Source organism: Geotrypetes seraphini, chromosome 4, assembly GCF_902459505.1.
Source record: "Geotrypetes seraphini chromosome 4, aGeoSer1.1, whole genome shotgun sequence".
NCBI lineage: Eukaryota > Metazoa > Chordata > Amphibia > Gymnophiona > Dermophiidae > Geotrypetes > Geotrypetes seraphini.
Window position 1 is genome coordinate 245,880,227 of NC_047087.1, and position 15,963 is coordinate 245,896,189.

At 40.2% G+C, this 15,963-nt stretch overlaps 1 protein-coding gene across 7 annotated transcripts in view; it reads left to right on the forward strand.

The window, feature by feature from the left end:
• The window catches only part of RHOBTB1 (Rho related BTB domain containing 1), a 139,457-nt gene that overhangs the window by 85,073 nt on the left and 38,421 nt on the right, over nucleotides 1–15,963 (forward strand). For 4 of the 7 annotated variants that reach the window (XM_033942874.1, XM_033942875.1, XM_033942876.1 and 1 more), the window contains 2 exons: nucleotides 5,004–5,205; nucleotides 14,273–14,376. In XM_033942874.1, the coding sequence (XP_033798765.1) occupies nucleotides 5,014–5,205; nucleotides 14,273–14,376 (296 nt within the window). In that variant the 5' untranslated portion in view covers nucleotides 5,004–5,013. The remainder of the gene's footprint in view (nucleotides 1–5,003; nucleotides 5,206–14,272; nucleotides 14,377–15,963) is intronic. The other 3 variants (XM_033942878.1, XM_033942879.1, XM_033942880.1) reach the window with 1 other exon arrangement.

A 15,963-nucleotide genomic window follows, 5' to 3' on the forward strand; every position in this document is an offset into this window, starting at 1 on the left:
CATGCAGATTAGAGTTAGGGCAGATACAGCACTGTGCACAGTTTAGGGCTATAATACATACATAGATCTCCAGTAAACCAGAAGATATAGTGAATATGTTGTGGTCTGTTGAGTTTTTAAGTCAGCTGATTCAAGTGTTGGTGAAGATAAGGACTGAATTGAGTCACTTAGTAAAGAAGCACACCTGTTTTTCCACAAAATAGATACCAGCTCATCCATAATGGTGATTGTTATGCATCCCTTTGAATGTAGACTTTATTGATATTATGTGGATATAAAATCAAATATAATTTCAACTATCCACTTTTTCTTTGTCTTATTTGCTGTGAAATAAATGACAAAAACCTTTTAGATTTTAGCAAAAAAAACCCACATTTTTTTTGTAAACACAGAAAAATGTTTGACCAATCAGGCTCTCTTCCATTTTCTTCCTGCTCTGTAGAATTCCATTGTTCTGGGATTAAAAGTATGCCTGAAAACTAAAGGATGCATGTCTTTGAAAAATGTGAAGGTTTTCATGTCCTTTGTCAATCCTACCAAGTACACAATTTGCACATCCCATTCCTTGCTGTTACTGGCTTGCAGGCAGAGAGGTCTTGTCTGGAACCATCACAGACCTGAATTTCTAGTAAGCTGCTATCGTTTAGCCCCAATGGCACAACCATGCCATGGTTCAGTGTTTCCACTGACCTTCACTAACATGAAGAATGAAGCAACTCAAGCATCACTCAATGTGACCTGGTATTTAGGGCATCATATGTAACCATCATACAGCACAATAGACTTTCTTGCTAAGTGACTGTTTTCCATCCTCTATATATGGAGAGAGAAGTTTATTAAATGAAGTTCAGTGTATGAGGATATCGCGTACTCAAGCCAGGAAACGTAAATAGATATTTATTCTAAAATCAATATCCTGAAAAGAAAAAGAAAGAAAACATTTCTTCAACATCTCAGTATATTAGCTCAAAAAGCACTCACTTTTATGGATTTTTTTAAATAGCACAATAAGGACTTTGGGTTATGCCATCTCCAATTAACAAACCGGAGCCAAAGATCAGGTTTTTCCATGCTATGTAGTGTAGCCTTCTAGCTCAAATTCACCAGGACAGGTTGTGCAAGACACTTTTTCCATTAGGGGATGCCACAACTCCAAGACCTCATTGATGGATCTTGGTCTATGGACTCTGCAAATGTTTCAAAGTGTCCCTGCTCATTTTCTTACTCAATGTCAGACATGTGCTTATGACTCCAGTATTGTGCTCCCTTCTCTGGTTTCCTTTCTGTATCAAATACCAGGCAACAAACTCCATATTGTATTTAGGGTTGTGCCACAGGTCTACTAGGTTTTCTTAGAGATCTCCTGTTCTCTTACATGATAGGTGGTTTTTGGTTTGTTTGTTTTTTTTGCATTCTAATAATTTACACAGGGCCAGCCTACCCCCCCCCCCCCACCATACACACACACACACTGCAATCTGATACGAGCTCTCTCCTCCACCCATCCTGTAACCTGGTATCTCCCCCTCTTTCTCAAATCTCCCTTTCCTGCTGGACCAGATGAGGCACTGGCTCAGGGTACTGATGATAAAAGGGTGCCAAAATCCCAGTCCAGCATCTATCCTTCTAGAAGTTTGAAGGAAACCAGACTGGGATTTTAATGCCCTTTATCACCAGCTCCCTGAGTCAGTGCCTCATAGTAACATAGTAGATGACAGCAGATAAAGACCCGAATGGTCCATCCAGTCTGCCCAAACTGATTCAATTTAAATATTTTAAATTTTTTCTTCTTAGCTATTTCTGGGCAAGAATCCAAAGCTCTACCTGGTACTGTGCTTGGGTTCCAACTGCTGAAATCTCTGTCAAAACCTATTCCAGCCCATCTACACCCTCCCAGCCATTGAAGCCCTCTCCAGCCCATCCTCCCCCAAACGGCCATATACAGACACAGACCGTGCAAGTCTGCCCAGTACTGGCCTTAGTTCAATATTTAATATTATTTTCTGATTCTAGATCCTCTGTGTTCATCCCATGCTTCTTTGTGAGCCAACCCTGAATTAACACGTATTTCCTTAGTGTATGAAGCTGGGGGGGGGGGGGGTGGAACAAGATTATCACAGTTTTTTTATAAGCAGTTGAAGGCACACTCCCCCCCTTTTACAAAACCGTAGTGCATTTTTAGCGCTTGCCACAGTGGTATCAACTCCAACGCTCGTAGAATTCCTATGAGTGTTGCAGCTGTTACCACAGCTGGCGCTAAAATACACACTACGGTTTTGTAAACGGGGGGGGGGGGGGAATTAGAATGCCTTGGCAGTAAGAGGAGGTATGTTGATTCTGGGTGAGTTTTTTTTGTTCTGTTTTTTGTTTTTTGCTTCAGTCAGAGGGGTTTATGTGGTATCTGTCTTATGTATGTGGTTATTTTACTTATGACTGCTCACATCAGCTCTGCTGGATGCACAGTCTATAAATGTGATAAAGTGAATGAACGAATCGACAGAGTGGAACAATTTTTCAAAACTATCTGCACAGGAGCAGAGTTTCTTTCACCTGTGGATTCTGCACAGATTCTCAGAGGGAAACTAGGAGTGGAAAACATTTCTGGAGAAATTTGGGCCTGTTTATTTTTTTTTTGGGGGGGGGATAGTTTTTACCATGTAAACCAATGCGCATAATTGTGAAACAGTCTATATATGTTGTTTGCATTCCTTTGTGTCCCTCCTCCAGGGCCACCTCCATACAAAGTATCTGCAAGTGTCCATGTCGTGGAAAAGTGCAACTCAAAGAATCTACTACTCATTTTATCGCTGTGTTGCACAGTTGCTTTCATTCATGTTTTATTTGGAGGTAGGGTCCATTTCACAAATCCAAAGCTGAAACCGGACCTCCCTCTTACATAATTGTAAACATGATTAGTTGTAAGAAGTATGATAAATATCTGGTTAACTTGAATAATCAAAATAATTATTTGATTTAATAATATATGAGCTAATGCAACTTTAATAACCCACCTTGTCTGTCAGCTGCTGCTTTAACATCCAATGTTAAGTGTTGTGACTTTGCTTCCTCTCCTGTGTTAGCAATATTCAGAGCATGCATACACAATCTATAAAGTAGTTTCTAAATATTAGTGATTAGGGAAAGAAGGTTCTAATCTGATAGGGGAGAGTGGCGCAGTGGTTAAAGCTAAAGCCTCAGCACCCTGGGGTTGTGGGTTCAAACCCATGCTACTCCTTATGACCCTGGGCAAGTCACTTAATCCCCCCAGTGCCCCAGGTACATTAGATAGATTGTGAGCCCACCAAGACAGACAGGGAAAATGCTTGAGTACCTGAATAATCTCATGTAAACCGTTCTGAGCTCTCCTGGGAGAACAGTATAGAAAATTGAATAAATAAATATGAGGAGGCAAGGAGTTCCATAGCTTAGGACTTACATAGTAAAATGTGCTTTCTTGGGATATGTGAAGTATTGAAGATGGAGGAAGGAGCAATAAACCAGACTGAGATGAACTTAGGAAAGGGAAAGGATTGTAGAGGGTAAGGAGACATTAGAGATAATCTGGAATAAAACTTTCAAATCCCATGATCTTTCATGCTGCCTGCCTCTGTTTGGGATATTGTAATTAAACTTATTTGAGGCATTCATACTGAGGTATTGATGCCACAAGGTCAGAACTCATAGTACATGCATGCGTGCACAGCACATTCTTCTATATCTTCTCGGGTGACGCTTCCTTCAGCCATGCAGGACTTAATACCCATTACTGAGAAACATTTTACAGTCCATCTAGTGCAGTGGTCTCAAACTCAAACCCTTTGCAGGGCCACATTTTGGATTTGTAGGTACTTGGAGGGCCTCAGAAAAAAATAGTTAATGTTTTATTAAAGAAAAGACAATTTTGCATGAGGTAAAAGCTCTTTATGGTTTATAAATCTTTCCTTTTGGCTAAGTCTTAATAATAATATTGTCATTTATAGCTAAAGAGATATATGATCAAGAAACTGTTTTATTTTACTTTTGTGACATGCTGAGGGCCTCAAAATAGTACCTGGCGGGCCGCGAGTTTGAGACCATTGATCTAGTGTGAAGCATAAAAGAACTTTCTCAATTTTCATATGGTTTAACTTTGAAACATATTTAACCAACAGGGAGACTTGTAGACTTACATTGTCAAAAGCATTCAGAAAGCCTCTATCAAGTTTCTTATTTTCTGTTTCCTTGGTGGTTCTTTGAAGACATACTGCGGAAAGTTAAAACAAAGAGATAACATGACATGCATTTTGAAAAGTGATAATGCAGATGTTTTCCAATGAATGTGAATGAAGCAGCACGGGTTACCTGCTTCATTGTAATGAAACTAGAATCACAAAGAAGTAATTCTATCATCGGTTAAATAGTATTTTAGGTTTGAACGATATTAAGCTTTAGTCAGACTAAGGTTTTGGCATGTTTTTAATTCTCTAATTCAAGACTGATTCACTTGTAACCTATTTTGACCATAAATTGGATTTATTGTTTACGGAGTTTGAGTTGTATTTTCTGCACTGTGAAATGTGGTTGGAACTTGCCTTCCCAGCTCTACTGTTTAGTGTAATCTTACAATACCTGGCATTAAGCAAGTTTATGCTAGAATGCCTAAGGTGAGACCCACACATTTCCAGTCTCTTCCAACTTTCAGTGTAAAGTATGTTTAATAAAAAGTCCATGCAAGCCAGCAGTCCTACTTTTGGCCAGATTTATCTTCTGCAAGCAAGTTCTTGTTTTGAGAAAACCTGGGGCAAATGCAGTAAACACACCTGAGGTCAGATGAACTCCGTCTGCTATGATAAGTGTAGAGTATAAAAAGAAATTGTTTGCCCATATCAATGTTCATTTTGGGTTGACTACCAGTGTATGTTGCTTGCTGCTTGGGGATTTGATATAGAAATTTAAGGATCAAACCTGTTAATATTTTAGTTGTGGGGTAAAACCATGCAATTATTGCAATTGTCTTATTTCAGTTTGCTATAAATGGACACTGACATGGATTACGAAAGACCCAATGTTGAGACCATAAAGTGCGTGGTGGTGGGTGATAATGCTGTGGGAAAGACTCGTCTTATCTGTGCAAGAGCATGTAACACAACCCTAACCCAATACCAGCTTTTAGCAACTCATGTACCGACTGTATGGGCAATTGATCAGTATCGTGTCTGCCAAGAGGTAAGGTTTGCAATTCTACCAAATTTGTATTTTTATTGTGTTGTGATAGGGAATAGGACCATTGCTATTCTTAGTTAAAGGTGGAGAATGATTGAAGGATAACATGAATTTTTGTAGGGAGTCGGAGAAGAACAAAACTGAAGGCATTGATATGCAGAGGGCCAGTGTTCAATTCCTGGGTCATGTCTTCCACTTCTCCAGGCTGGCTAGGGATGGGAATGTTTTTAAAGTTGAAGGAGTCCTAGTCATCAAGCCTAGGTGAAACCTAATAGATAAAATAATGGTCCATATTGTATCCAGAGAGCGTATTGGTACATGGGCCCTGGCTAAGGACTTTTGCTGCAATAAATGGTTTAGATGAGAGAGGAGTGGATTTAAATTTGTGGGAATAATTCCTGAGTAGTTTTAAATGAAAGAGAGCACCAAATGTCATCTTTTGTTTAGATTGATCAAAAAGCCCAAAGGAATATTTATTTATTTCAATTTATATCCCGTCCTCCCTGAGGAGCCCAGAACAAGTTACATGGTAGCATATATAACAGCAAACAAGATGCATAACAATTAACAACAGAGAACAGAAGATTTAAGGCAATAGGGTACTATGAGGTGCCTATAGTTCAATTATTCTGGATTAGCAGACACTTGGAGCCTGAGACATGCACAGGGAGAGAGTCAGTTGGACATCTATTAAGAATACCGTGGTTTGGGAATAACAATCTGAATACTAGCTTGCCATGAGGAATCGGGTGAAGAGGTAGATTTTTCATTTTAATTTATTTATTTAATGATTTATATACATAAATGAAACATTTTGTAACAGAAAAGAGTTTAACCCTCAAATTAAATAAAGGAAAAACAAATCACCGGTCCTTAGACCATAAAGGATTATCATGCTCAAAACTTTTATAACAGTCCACAGAAGAGGTAGATTTTTATTGCTTTCCTAAAGCTCAAAAGTACATTAAGGGATTTGATGTTGAGATTGACATGGGGACAAATTTTTCCTTGTCCCTGTGGTAACTCATTTTCCAATTCCGTCCCCATGGGAACTCATTTTCCAATCCCATCCCCGCGAGTTACTTTATCCTGCCCCTGTCCCATTTCTGCAAGCTCCGTCCTCGGCACAAATCTCAAACACTTTAAAATAGTAAGTGTCCGAGGCTTGTGTGGTTAAGGCAGAGCTTACAGGAATGGGACAGAGACAGCAACAAAACTCACGGGGATGGGGAAATTGAGTTCCGATGAGGATAAATTTGCCCCCGTGTCATTCTCTAATTTGATGTTAGGAGGTAGCTGATTCCAGTACTTTGGTAGGGAGGGAGAGTGTGACCTTTGTCTGGCTCTTTCTAGTTGGAGGCTCTGACCAGGGGGATATTTGAAGATGTGTTTCCTCTTGGGAGCAGAGGGGTCTGTTTGGGACATAAGGCAGGAGTTTGGCTGATATGTAGCCTAGCGCCATGTCGTGTAAGGAACGCAAGTACTAAGCCTATGAAAATGCAATGTTTGGCTACGGATAGCCAGTGGGGTAATGCTAGAACTTGGGATACTAAATCACGGTCGCAAAAGGTTCTTCAGTAGTCTGATTGCTGCATTATGTACACGTTGGAGACGCTTAATATTTTTTCTCTCAGTCCATTGAATAATGCGGGAGAGGACAAAGGCATAGAGAAGTTGTGAAAAATCTGTTTCAGCGAAATAGTTTCTTATTTTCCATAGTTGTCGTAGATAGTAGAATGAAGATGAGACCCCTTGCAGTAAGTGATAAGTTAGAGTCGAGAACTACCCCTTGGTCTTTGGCAGTTATGGTAGATTATTCCCAGAGGAGAGAGGGGCGGTTATAAGTGCAATGTTCTTTATGGATCCAAGGAGTTCAGTTTTTATGGCATTTAGTTGGAGCTTGTTTGCAGACATCAAGATTTTGATTTCTGAGAGACAGTTTTATAATTTTGCAATTTGGGAGTTGGTTGTTTCCTAGCGATAGGTATAGTTGGATGTCATCGGCAAAGGAGTGAATCTTGATTTGGTATTTGTGGGCTATATCCACTGCCAGGACAGAACAGGCATAATATAGAGATTAAACAGCAGAGGGGATAGTAGTGTTCCTTGTAGTACCTCATACTTGATTGGCTTTGGCTTTGATAGGGTAGTATCGAGTAGCATTGGGATCTGTCGCTTGGGAAGGACGCGAACCAGAGTAGTGCCGTATCTCTGATGCCCAGTTCAGCGAGTCAGGTGAGGTGGATGTCAAGGTCAATGGTTTCAAATGCTGAGCTGAGGTCTAGTAGCTCCAGAAAAACATTGTTTCCTTTGTCCATGAGTTTCCAGCAGTCATTGATGATATGAAGGAGGACAGTTTCAGTGCTATGAAATTTCCGGAAACCTGATTGGAAAGTGGATAGGGCTTTTTCTGTTGTCAATAAAGGAGTGTAGTTGGTTGAGTACTTTTTTTTCCAGGATCTTTGAAACAAAAGGTAGGTTGGAGCTCAGTGAACGAGTGAGACATGCAAAATATCTGTGCCAGACCCAGACCCAGGCAGACCTATTAGTAGCACAGTTACCGACAGGTCTACAGCAGTCAGGTTTTAGGATTGTAAAACCCAATGCAAAATAGCCAGGCAATGTAAGTGAACTAATCGCTTGGCTATTTTGCATGGGATTTTACTAAATTGCACGGCTGGATCGGAAAATAGGTGATCGAAGGGAAAAACACGCAGTGGGCCATTTAGTGAATTGGGTCGGTTAGCAGCGATTGTTGCTGATTTTAGTGAATCAGGGCCAAGGTGATGACAAGAGCTAAAAGGATACTTTGATGCATAAGAAAGGAGGAAAAGGGAGTGCCTCTGTAAATCTCTGGTGAGACCTCATTTGGAGTATTGTGTGCAGTTGTAAGGATGCATCTTCAAAATTATATAAACAATACAGAGGACAACTACTACAATGGTCAGTAGTCTTTCTCATAAAGAGTGTGTATACTGTGGTTAAAGGCAGACCAGAGTGATAGTGGACATATTTAAATATCCCTAAGATATACAATAGATATACAGATGGCAGACCTCTTGCGAAGAAAAAGAAAAGTCTGGAACAAGGGGGGGGGGGGTCATAGGTTGAAGGTGAAAGGAGTAGATTAATAATTTAAAGAAATATTTCTTTACAAAAAGGACAGTTGATGCTACAGCCTCCCAGCTGAGGTAGTAGAGACAGTATCTGAAACCAAGAAAGCATGATACAAGTACAGAGGATCTCGAGCTAGAAATAATGTAGTTTATACAATGTTAGCCCACTTTAAAGATAATAAAACAGTTTCCAAATTTATTAAAATTTTGATAAAACGTCTACCATAAATTCTAAGCATTTTACAGTAATAAAAGGGAACACGAACAAGAGACTAATAAAACGGGACATAATATTGGAAAATAATATTGACGTACAAAGGAAAATCAAGTTTCAAGTTTCATTATAAATTTGATTAATCACTTATTCCAAATTCTAAACGATGTACATATCAATAAAATTACAAAATCTTAGGAGATAACAAAACAAACGAAAAACTAAACCTTGCAGAACATATTAAAGACTAACCTTACAAACATATTTAAAACAAGATGAAAGAATGGGAAAAGAAATACAAATTGTTGATAGTAGATAAGGCAATTATGGGAAAAAACAATAGAGAGGGAGATGATACCTCTTTTTCTTTGACTAGCTATTCAAAGACCAGAAACTTCTTCCTCTGGTCAGGACAGCAGCACTGTACCAAGAGCTGTGCAAGCACTGTGGCTGCTCAAGGTACAAGTATGGAAGGGCACATATATGTCTCCCAACCCACTGTCTCATTAGCAGTGGCAAAGAAAGCAGGGTGGAGGATGCCAGGAGGTTAGTCGCACAGGGTGCAACTATAACAGGACTATTAGAATATAAAAGCATTCCAATGACATTTTCAAAGGAAACGGTTGAGATGTGAGATGGGGGAAGGGGGAGGAACAAAGAGAAATGGATGACATTGGAGAGAAGGTGACAAAGCAGCATAACTTATGGTTTATAATGTGATAGGAAATCCAGACTTTTACATTTGTATTGGTGTCAAAAGTATTTTGTCGTCTTAATTGCAGAAGTCTTACATTCTGGATTGTTTTACAATTTCTTCATAATATTCTTCCATAAGGTCATTAATGCAGTACTGTAGTCCTGAAAAGAGCAAGGAAAGAATTACCGAGTTGAACTGTTGGTGCAGATGGGCAGATCAGAGAGGCCATATGCTCTTCATCTGCCATCATTCTGTTTCCTCTGTTTCAATTCCATGTTCACACAAGCCCATGACAAGAAAATGTTAACAGGTTATAGACTAATGGATGGATGTTGCATATTGTAGGAGTATGGAAAGAGCAATAGGCTTTGGCACAATGTGATTTTGAGCTGCATTATCTCTGGTCTGTGCTGAAATGCATGCACTGAAAGGTTCAAGGTTCAGCTTTATTTAATATACTGCAAATCAGTGAACATCCTAAGCCAGGGGTGTCAAAGTCCCTCCTCGAGGGCCGCAATCCTGTCGGGTTTTCAGGATTTCCCCAATGAATATGCATTGAAAGCAGTGCATGCAAATAGATCTCATCCATATTCGTTGGGGAAATCCTGAAAACCCGACTGGATTGCGGCCCTCAAGGGAGGGACTGTGACATCCCTGTCCTAAGCGGTTTACAAACAAAAGTATTGATAAGAGGGAGGACTGAATATCACTTTGTGGGCAATCTGGGAGTTAGTTGTTTCCTAGCGATAGGTATAGTTGGATGTCATCAGCAAAGGAGTGAATCTTGTACAGAAACAGACCAATAAAATAGGCGAGAGAAAAAAACCTGTGTACTATGCACCTGCTATTTGTGCAGGAGATTGAAAGGGAAGAATAGAGCACATATTTTTTTAAAAAGTAAAGGATAGGTGATATATTAAATCTTCTGACCTGAACATTTCCATCTAATGGGCTTCCAGTAAGGGCATACATGCATTTGAAATGAAACGGGACATTTTAACAGAATTTCACTCTCATTTCATTTGGTTTTCACAAGGAAACAAAAGAAAACTAAAATAATTTTATTAAATTTTCATTTGTTTTCAAGACTAAGCTAGCCCTGGGCCTCTCCCATGCCACCACCTTCCCCAGACAGACCTTCCTTGGTCCTACTTCCCACTGTCCACCACTCCTCTTAGTCCATCTGCAGCATAAAGTGGTAAAGCATATGAGCAATCTCCAGTTGCTTCTACCCTTCCAATACCTTCTCCAGAATGGCATTGGCTGACTTAAGCTACTTTGAATGTTTGCCATATACAAAAATGTTGCTTCTGCATCATTTTATAATATGGATGGGATAAGAAGAGTCCAGAGGTGTGAAGACAATGGGGTGAGACTCTGGTGGGGGGAGCTTGGTTGATTTTGGCAGGATCTGTGGACCTGAACAAGTCCATATTCAGTGAGATTTAGCAAGATAGGAAAGCTCCTACCTGATGATATTCCACTGAGCAGCTGTTCAAGTCCCTTTGCAATTCTTCGCAATACTATTTAGTTCAAGCTCCACTAAATAGTTTGGTGTCGTCTGCAAATTTTATTATTTCGCACTTCGTCCCTGTTTCTAGATCATTTATGAATATATTAAATAGCTGCGGCCCGAGCACCGAGCCCTGCGAGACCCCACTCGTGATCCTCCTCCAGTCCGAGTAGTGGCCCTTCACTCCTATCCTCTGTTTCCTACCCACCAACCAGTTTCTGATCCATCTATGTACGTCTTCTTCCACCCCATGGTTCTTCAGTTTTTGGAGTAGGGGTTCATGGGGCACCTTGTCAAAGGTTTTTTGGAAATCTAGATATATGATGTCTATGGGGTCTCCTTTATCCATCCGTTTGTTAATTCCTTCGAAGAAGTGCAATAAGTTCGTCAGGCATGATCTCCCCTTGCAGAAACCATGTTGGCTGGTTATCGGAAGTTCATTTCTTTCAAAATGTTCATCGATGCAGCTTTCCCTCTGATTGGAAGGAGCTTCCATGTCAGCTGCGGACAGCATGCAGGAACCACTGCTCACAGCTTTGTGAAGAAACAAAAGAATCTGGAAGGAAGGAGGAGGTGGTGGCTTACTTGGTCATTGTAGAGATGGCCAGAACACAGGTACACACTCCTGGAAGGGGGGCACGGACTGTAGGGGTGTTTCCTTATTTGCACCTGAAGGTTAGGCCTCTCTGACATCATCAAGCCTGAACCATTATTTGCAAGAAATCATTCCAGCCTGAACCTAGCAAGAAGAGAAAGAAGAACACATCTTTGCTGTTTCTGCTTGATGCATTCTGGGTATGTACCAGAATTGTATTCTAGTCAAGGACATCCAGTTATGCCTCCATGCTCAGCCTGTGTGAATCTTGGGGAAGGAATTGCTCCTGTGTTTCTTATCTAACGAAGGCGCCTCTGTCTCCCAGATTGTACGAGACTCTATACAGAAAGGCTATTCATCTAAGTTCTGTTTCTGGATTGGTCCGGGAAGGTCATCTGACGAGATCCAAGTGAAAACGTGCTAATTATAATTTAGTCTGTGTTAGGATTGGGTGAACTCGCATCTTATCATAGGTGTTCTTCATGCACTTCTTTTATAATAATTGAGACCTGAAAAGTTACCTCTTGTGACTCTCTGAGAGAGAGAGAAACCGGACTAAATGGATCTGGTTTTCATATCACATAAACGAAACCTTTGCTGCCAACATAAGTTACAGCTTCTCCAGTGGCTGATGAACTCTTGTTCCAGTACCAAAAGAATTCTTATCTTCAGTGCTGAGTAGAAGACGTCTTTCCTTTCACCGGATATTGTGCCAAGGCCTAATTGGATGGTGAGAATACGGAATTCTATTATCTTATCAGCTGGGGATAAATGAATCCTATTGTGGTTCGGGATAAGGAGAAGTGAAACTACTCTAGGTGATAATCTGTAACAGTTGCTGCTAATCAGGAATTATTATTATAAGGAATTATTTAGAGTGTAAGAATTAGTTTTACTTATTTATCTAGCAAGTGTTGTGTGATAATTATATACTGAGTTTCATATATGTAATCAGATATATTGTGATCAATAATTAGTTATTGCTGGTGGCTTATGAAGTATATTTTTCTATTTTCATAATAAAATGTAATGTAATGTAATGTAATTTATTTCTTATATACCGCTACATCCGTTAGGTTCTAAGCGGTTTGAAGAAAATATACATTAAGATTATAAATGAGAAGTAAGAAGGTACTTAAAAAAATTCCCTTACTGTCCCGAAGGCTCACAATCTAACTAAAGTACCTGGAAATGAATAAAGAAGAGAAAATAAAGATGGTTGAAAAAAGAAAAATTCTATGTGAACTTATAGGATGGAAATTAAACTGACAGTGAAGAACTGTATGAAAAATACATATGGAATGCAGTTAGAGAGGGTAGGTAGAAATAAAAGTATTTCTCATTAGCCTGGGTCTGGTGTCATGTAAGTAGGCAAAGATAGCTGAACCTGGATGAGATATTATGGTCTTCCCTAGAATACTAACAGGCACGTATTTGTTTATGTAACTGATTAGTGGGACTCAGAAAGGAGGGAGGGAGAGGGATGCATTGGGACATGGGAGAAAAGAAGGAAGGGAGTCTGAACTTGGGACACAGAATGGAGGAAAGGAGTGCATTGGGCCATAAGGGAGGGGGCATGAACTTGGGACATGGATGGAAGCATGTTGGGACACAGCGGAAGGTAGGAAAGGGGCACAAACTTGGGATGGAGGGAGGAGGGGAAGAGATACTGAGGTGGGGGAGGGAATAGAAAAGGAGAATTGTTGGGCAAGGGTGTGTGAGGGAAAGAGAGGTTGGTACACATGGGGAAAGGAAGAAAGGAGAATTGTTGGGCATAGTAAAGGAGAGAATTTTTGGACTTGGTGGTGGGAGAGGAATGAGATAGAGAGGTAGAGATGCATGAGGAAGAAAAAGATGAGGGAGAAATGTTGGATGTGGTGGTGGAAAGTGAACAATGGGACAGATAGGAAGGGATGCAAAAGGGAGGAATGGTGGAGGGAGAGGTGGCATGGTGCTGGAGAGGGGTGATATAAGGAGAAATGGGCATGGGGCTGGTGGGCAGGGGCAAAAGATGATGCACATGTCTAGGGGATGACAGAGGGGGAAATGTTAGATGTGGCAGTAGAAGGGGGTGGGAGAGATGCACCCTGGATCCTTCTCTCTCTCTCCCCATTCCCTTTATAACAAGGGAAGAAATGAGAGAAAGATAGATGGTAGACATTGAGAGAAAGGAAGAAATACTGTGCAGGAAGGGAAAAGTAGTATGCTTTGTGTAGTTTAATTTTGTGGTTACCATTGTGTATTGTTAATAAGATTATCTTGTGTGTGTGTATGTGTATATAAATATATAAAAATGAATGGAAGAAATGGCATTACAATTAGTACTATTATGGGGGCGGATTCTAGGGCAGAACATTTGGGCTTCCCAAACAAAGAGAAGCATTTTGCGGCCTGTGGGAACATGCTCTACTGTAAGGCTTTTTATTGGTTGGTCCCCACATTGTAGATTAATCGTCATAAAGAAGTAAGAACAGAAGGTAGTTTTAAGGTATCATTATTTTAGACAAAGGGAGGAATATGCAGTATACTAATTGTTCTGAAAAATATGATTCTGTATTGGATATAATTTTTGTTTTTCTAGTTTAAATGTGTCATCTTTCCTATTTGAACTAATGGAGTTCTTTCTTAATTCTTTCATTTACTTTCATTTTAGACCACTATGTACTGTACAAGGTCAGCAGATTATCAAGTTTAATAAAACAGGTCATGATAAACACCAAAAAAGGAGCAAATCGATGAGTTCTGAATAAAAATTGAACCTCAGGCACAGAGTTACTTGCAAAGGGGCCATATGAAAGCCTGTAAAAATGTTTCTCTAATGGCACTTGGTACTAGAGCATATATCGGACTTGATTGCATTCATTTCTGAGATTGAATTTTGGTAGACTTTTAGCTAAGCATAGTTTTTTGTGGGTGGTTTTTTTTCCTCTCATAGGTGCTGGAGCGGTCACGGGATGTTGTTGATGAAGTCAGTGTTTCTCTCAGGCTATGGGATACCTTTGGGGACCACCACAAAGACCGAAGATTTGCTTATGGAAGGTAAATGGAGTGGATTTCAGTTTTCTACAGATATCTTGTACAGTAAACCTAAACAGAGGCATGAAAGGAACTTGAACACTGAAGAAACTTTTTTTATTTGCTAAACATTTTGAAAATTAATCTCCTTGCAATTTTAGCATATCTTTTTTAATTATTGTTAACCGAGTCGAGCTTCCTCTGGTTGACCCGGTATATAAAGCTAAGTTTTAGTTTAGTTTAAGAAACAAGAATGGCACCTAAGATCTAAATGAATGTTCTGATTTTCCCCTGGCCTATTGTGCAGCATAAGAATCCTAAATATTTATATAATGTTCTTATTTCATTCGGCTAATGAATCTAAAAATAAAGTAACACACATTTGGTTTGCCATTGTTACATGAATCTCTCATCACAAACTTGTCACAAAACAATGACAAGTCCCCTATTTCTATAAACTTGAGCACTCAAATTTCTGACTGGCATGCAAATTTGCACATGCAAGTTGTAGAATAAGGTCAATTGTACATGTAATTTAATTCAGTAATTGGCAGTTAATTGGTGTTAACAGCAGATTTGCTATAATTGGCCCTGATTAACATCAATTGGCAGTTATTCGCATAGCTGTCTTAGGGCTAGATTCACAAAGCAAACCGATCGGTTTGCGACCAGATTTCCCTCCTCCACTATTAACTAACCTCGCCTGTGATCCGCTTCAAATCCGTGCATGCAAATGAGGAGAAACACATGCAAAGTAGACAGGGACGCGATTCACCAACCAAATTTTTAAAACCGACTGGGCTGGCCGATCAACCAGTCAAAAACGTCTCCAGCTCTATAGAAGCCCTGCTCTCTGCCCTGCTCTTTGCACGCCCTGCTTTCTGCTGCCCCGATGCTCTGTCCCGATCTCTCCTGCCTGCTAGCCCCGAATCGCCACCCTGCTCGTCCCCGGTTTTCTCTTGCCCTTCCCCGCACTGCGAGCCTGTGGTTTTAACCCGTGGGTTTAAGCGGATTAAAACCACAGGCTTACTGGGCTAAAAAGTAAAAAAAAAAAAGTTTTTAAAAAAGTTGCAGCTCGGACAGGTCTAGACGCATGCGCAGACCATCTACAGATAGTCTGCGCATGTGTCGGGATCGCACATCAGCGATCTGTGCCGGCAGATGGACAGGTTCATTATTAGTCACTATTCTAGAAGTTGCACTTAGGTCTAGATGCACTAAAGATAACTGACTCGATCACTGTTGTCCAATTCTCTAGCAGTGATCTATGCGCTATTGTATGCAAATGATTTGCATGGAGGTGCAATTAATTTGCATATAAACGCAGTGACAAGGGAAGCAGCCTTCTGTCGCTGTTGATAGGGCTTCTTTTTTTTTAATGGCACAGATGTATATGTGTAGATGACACTAAACTGTTCAAAGTTGTTAAAATGCATGCGGATTGTGAAAAATTGCAGGCAGACCTTAGGAATTTGGAAGACTGGGCATCCATGTGGCAGATGAAATTTAATGTGGACAAGTGCAAAGTGATGCACATTGGGAAGAATAACCCAAATCACAGTTAACAGATGCTAGGGTCCACCTTGAGGGTTAGCGCCCAAGAAAAGGATC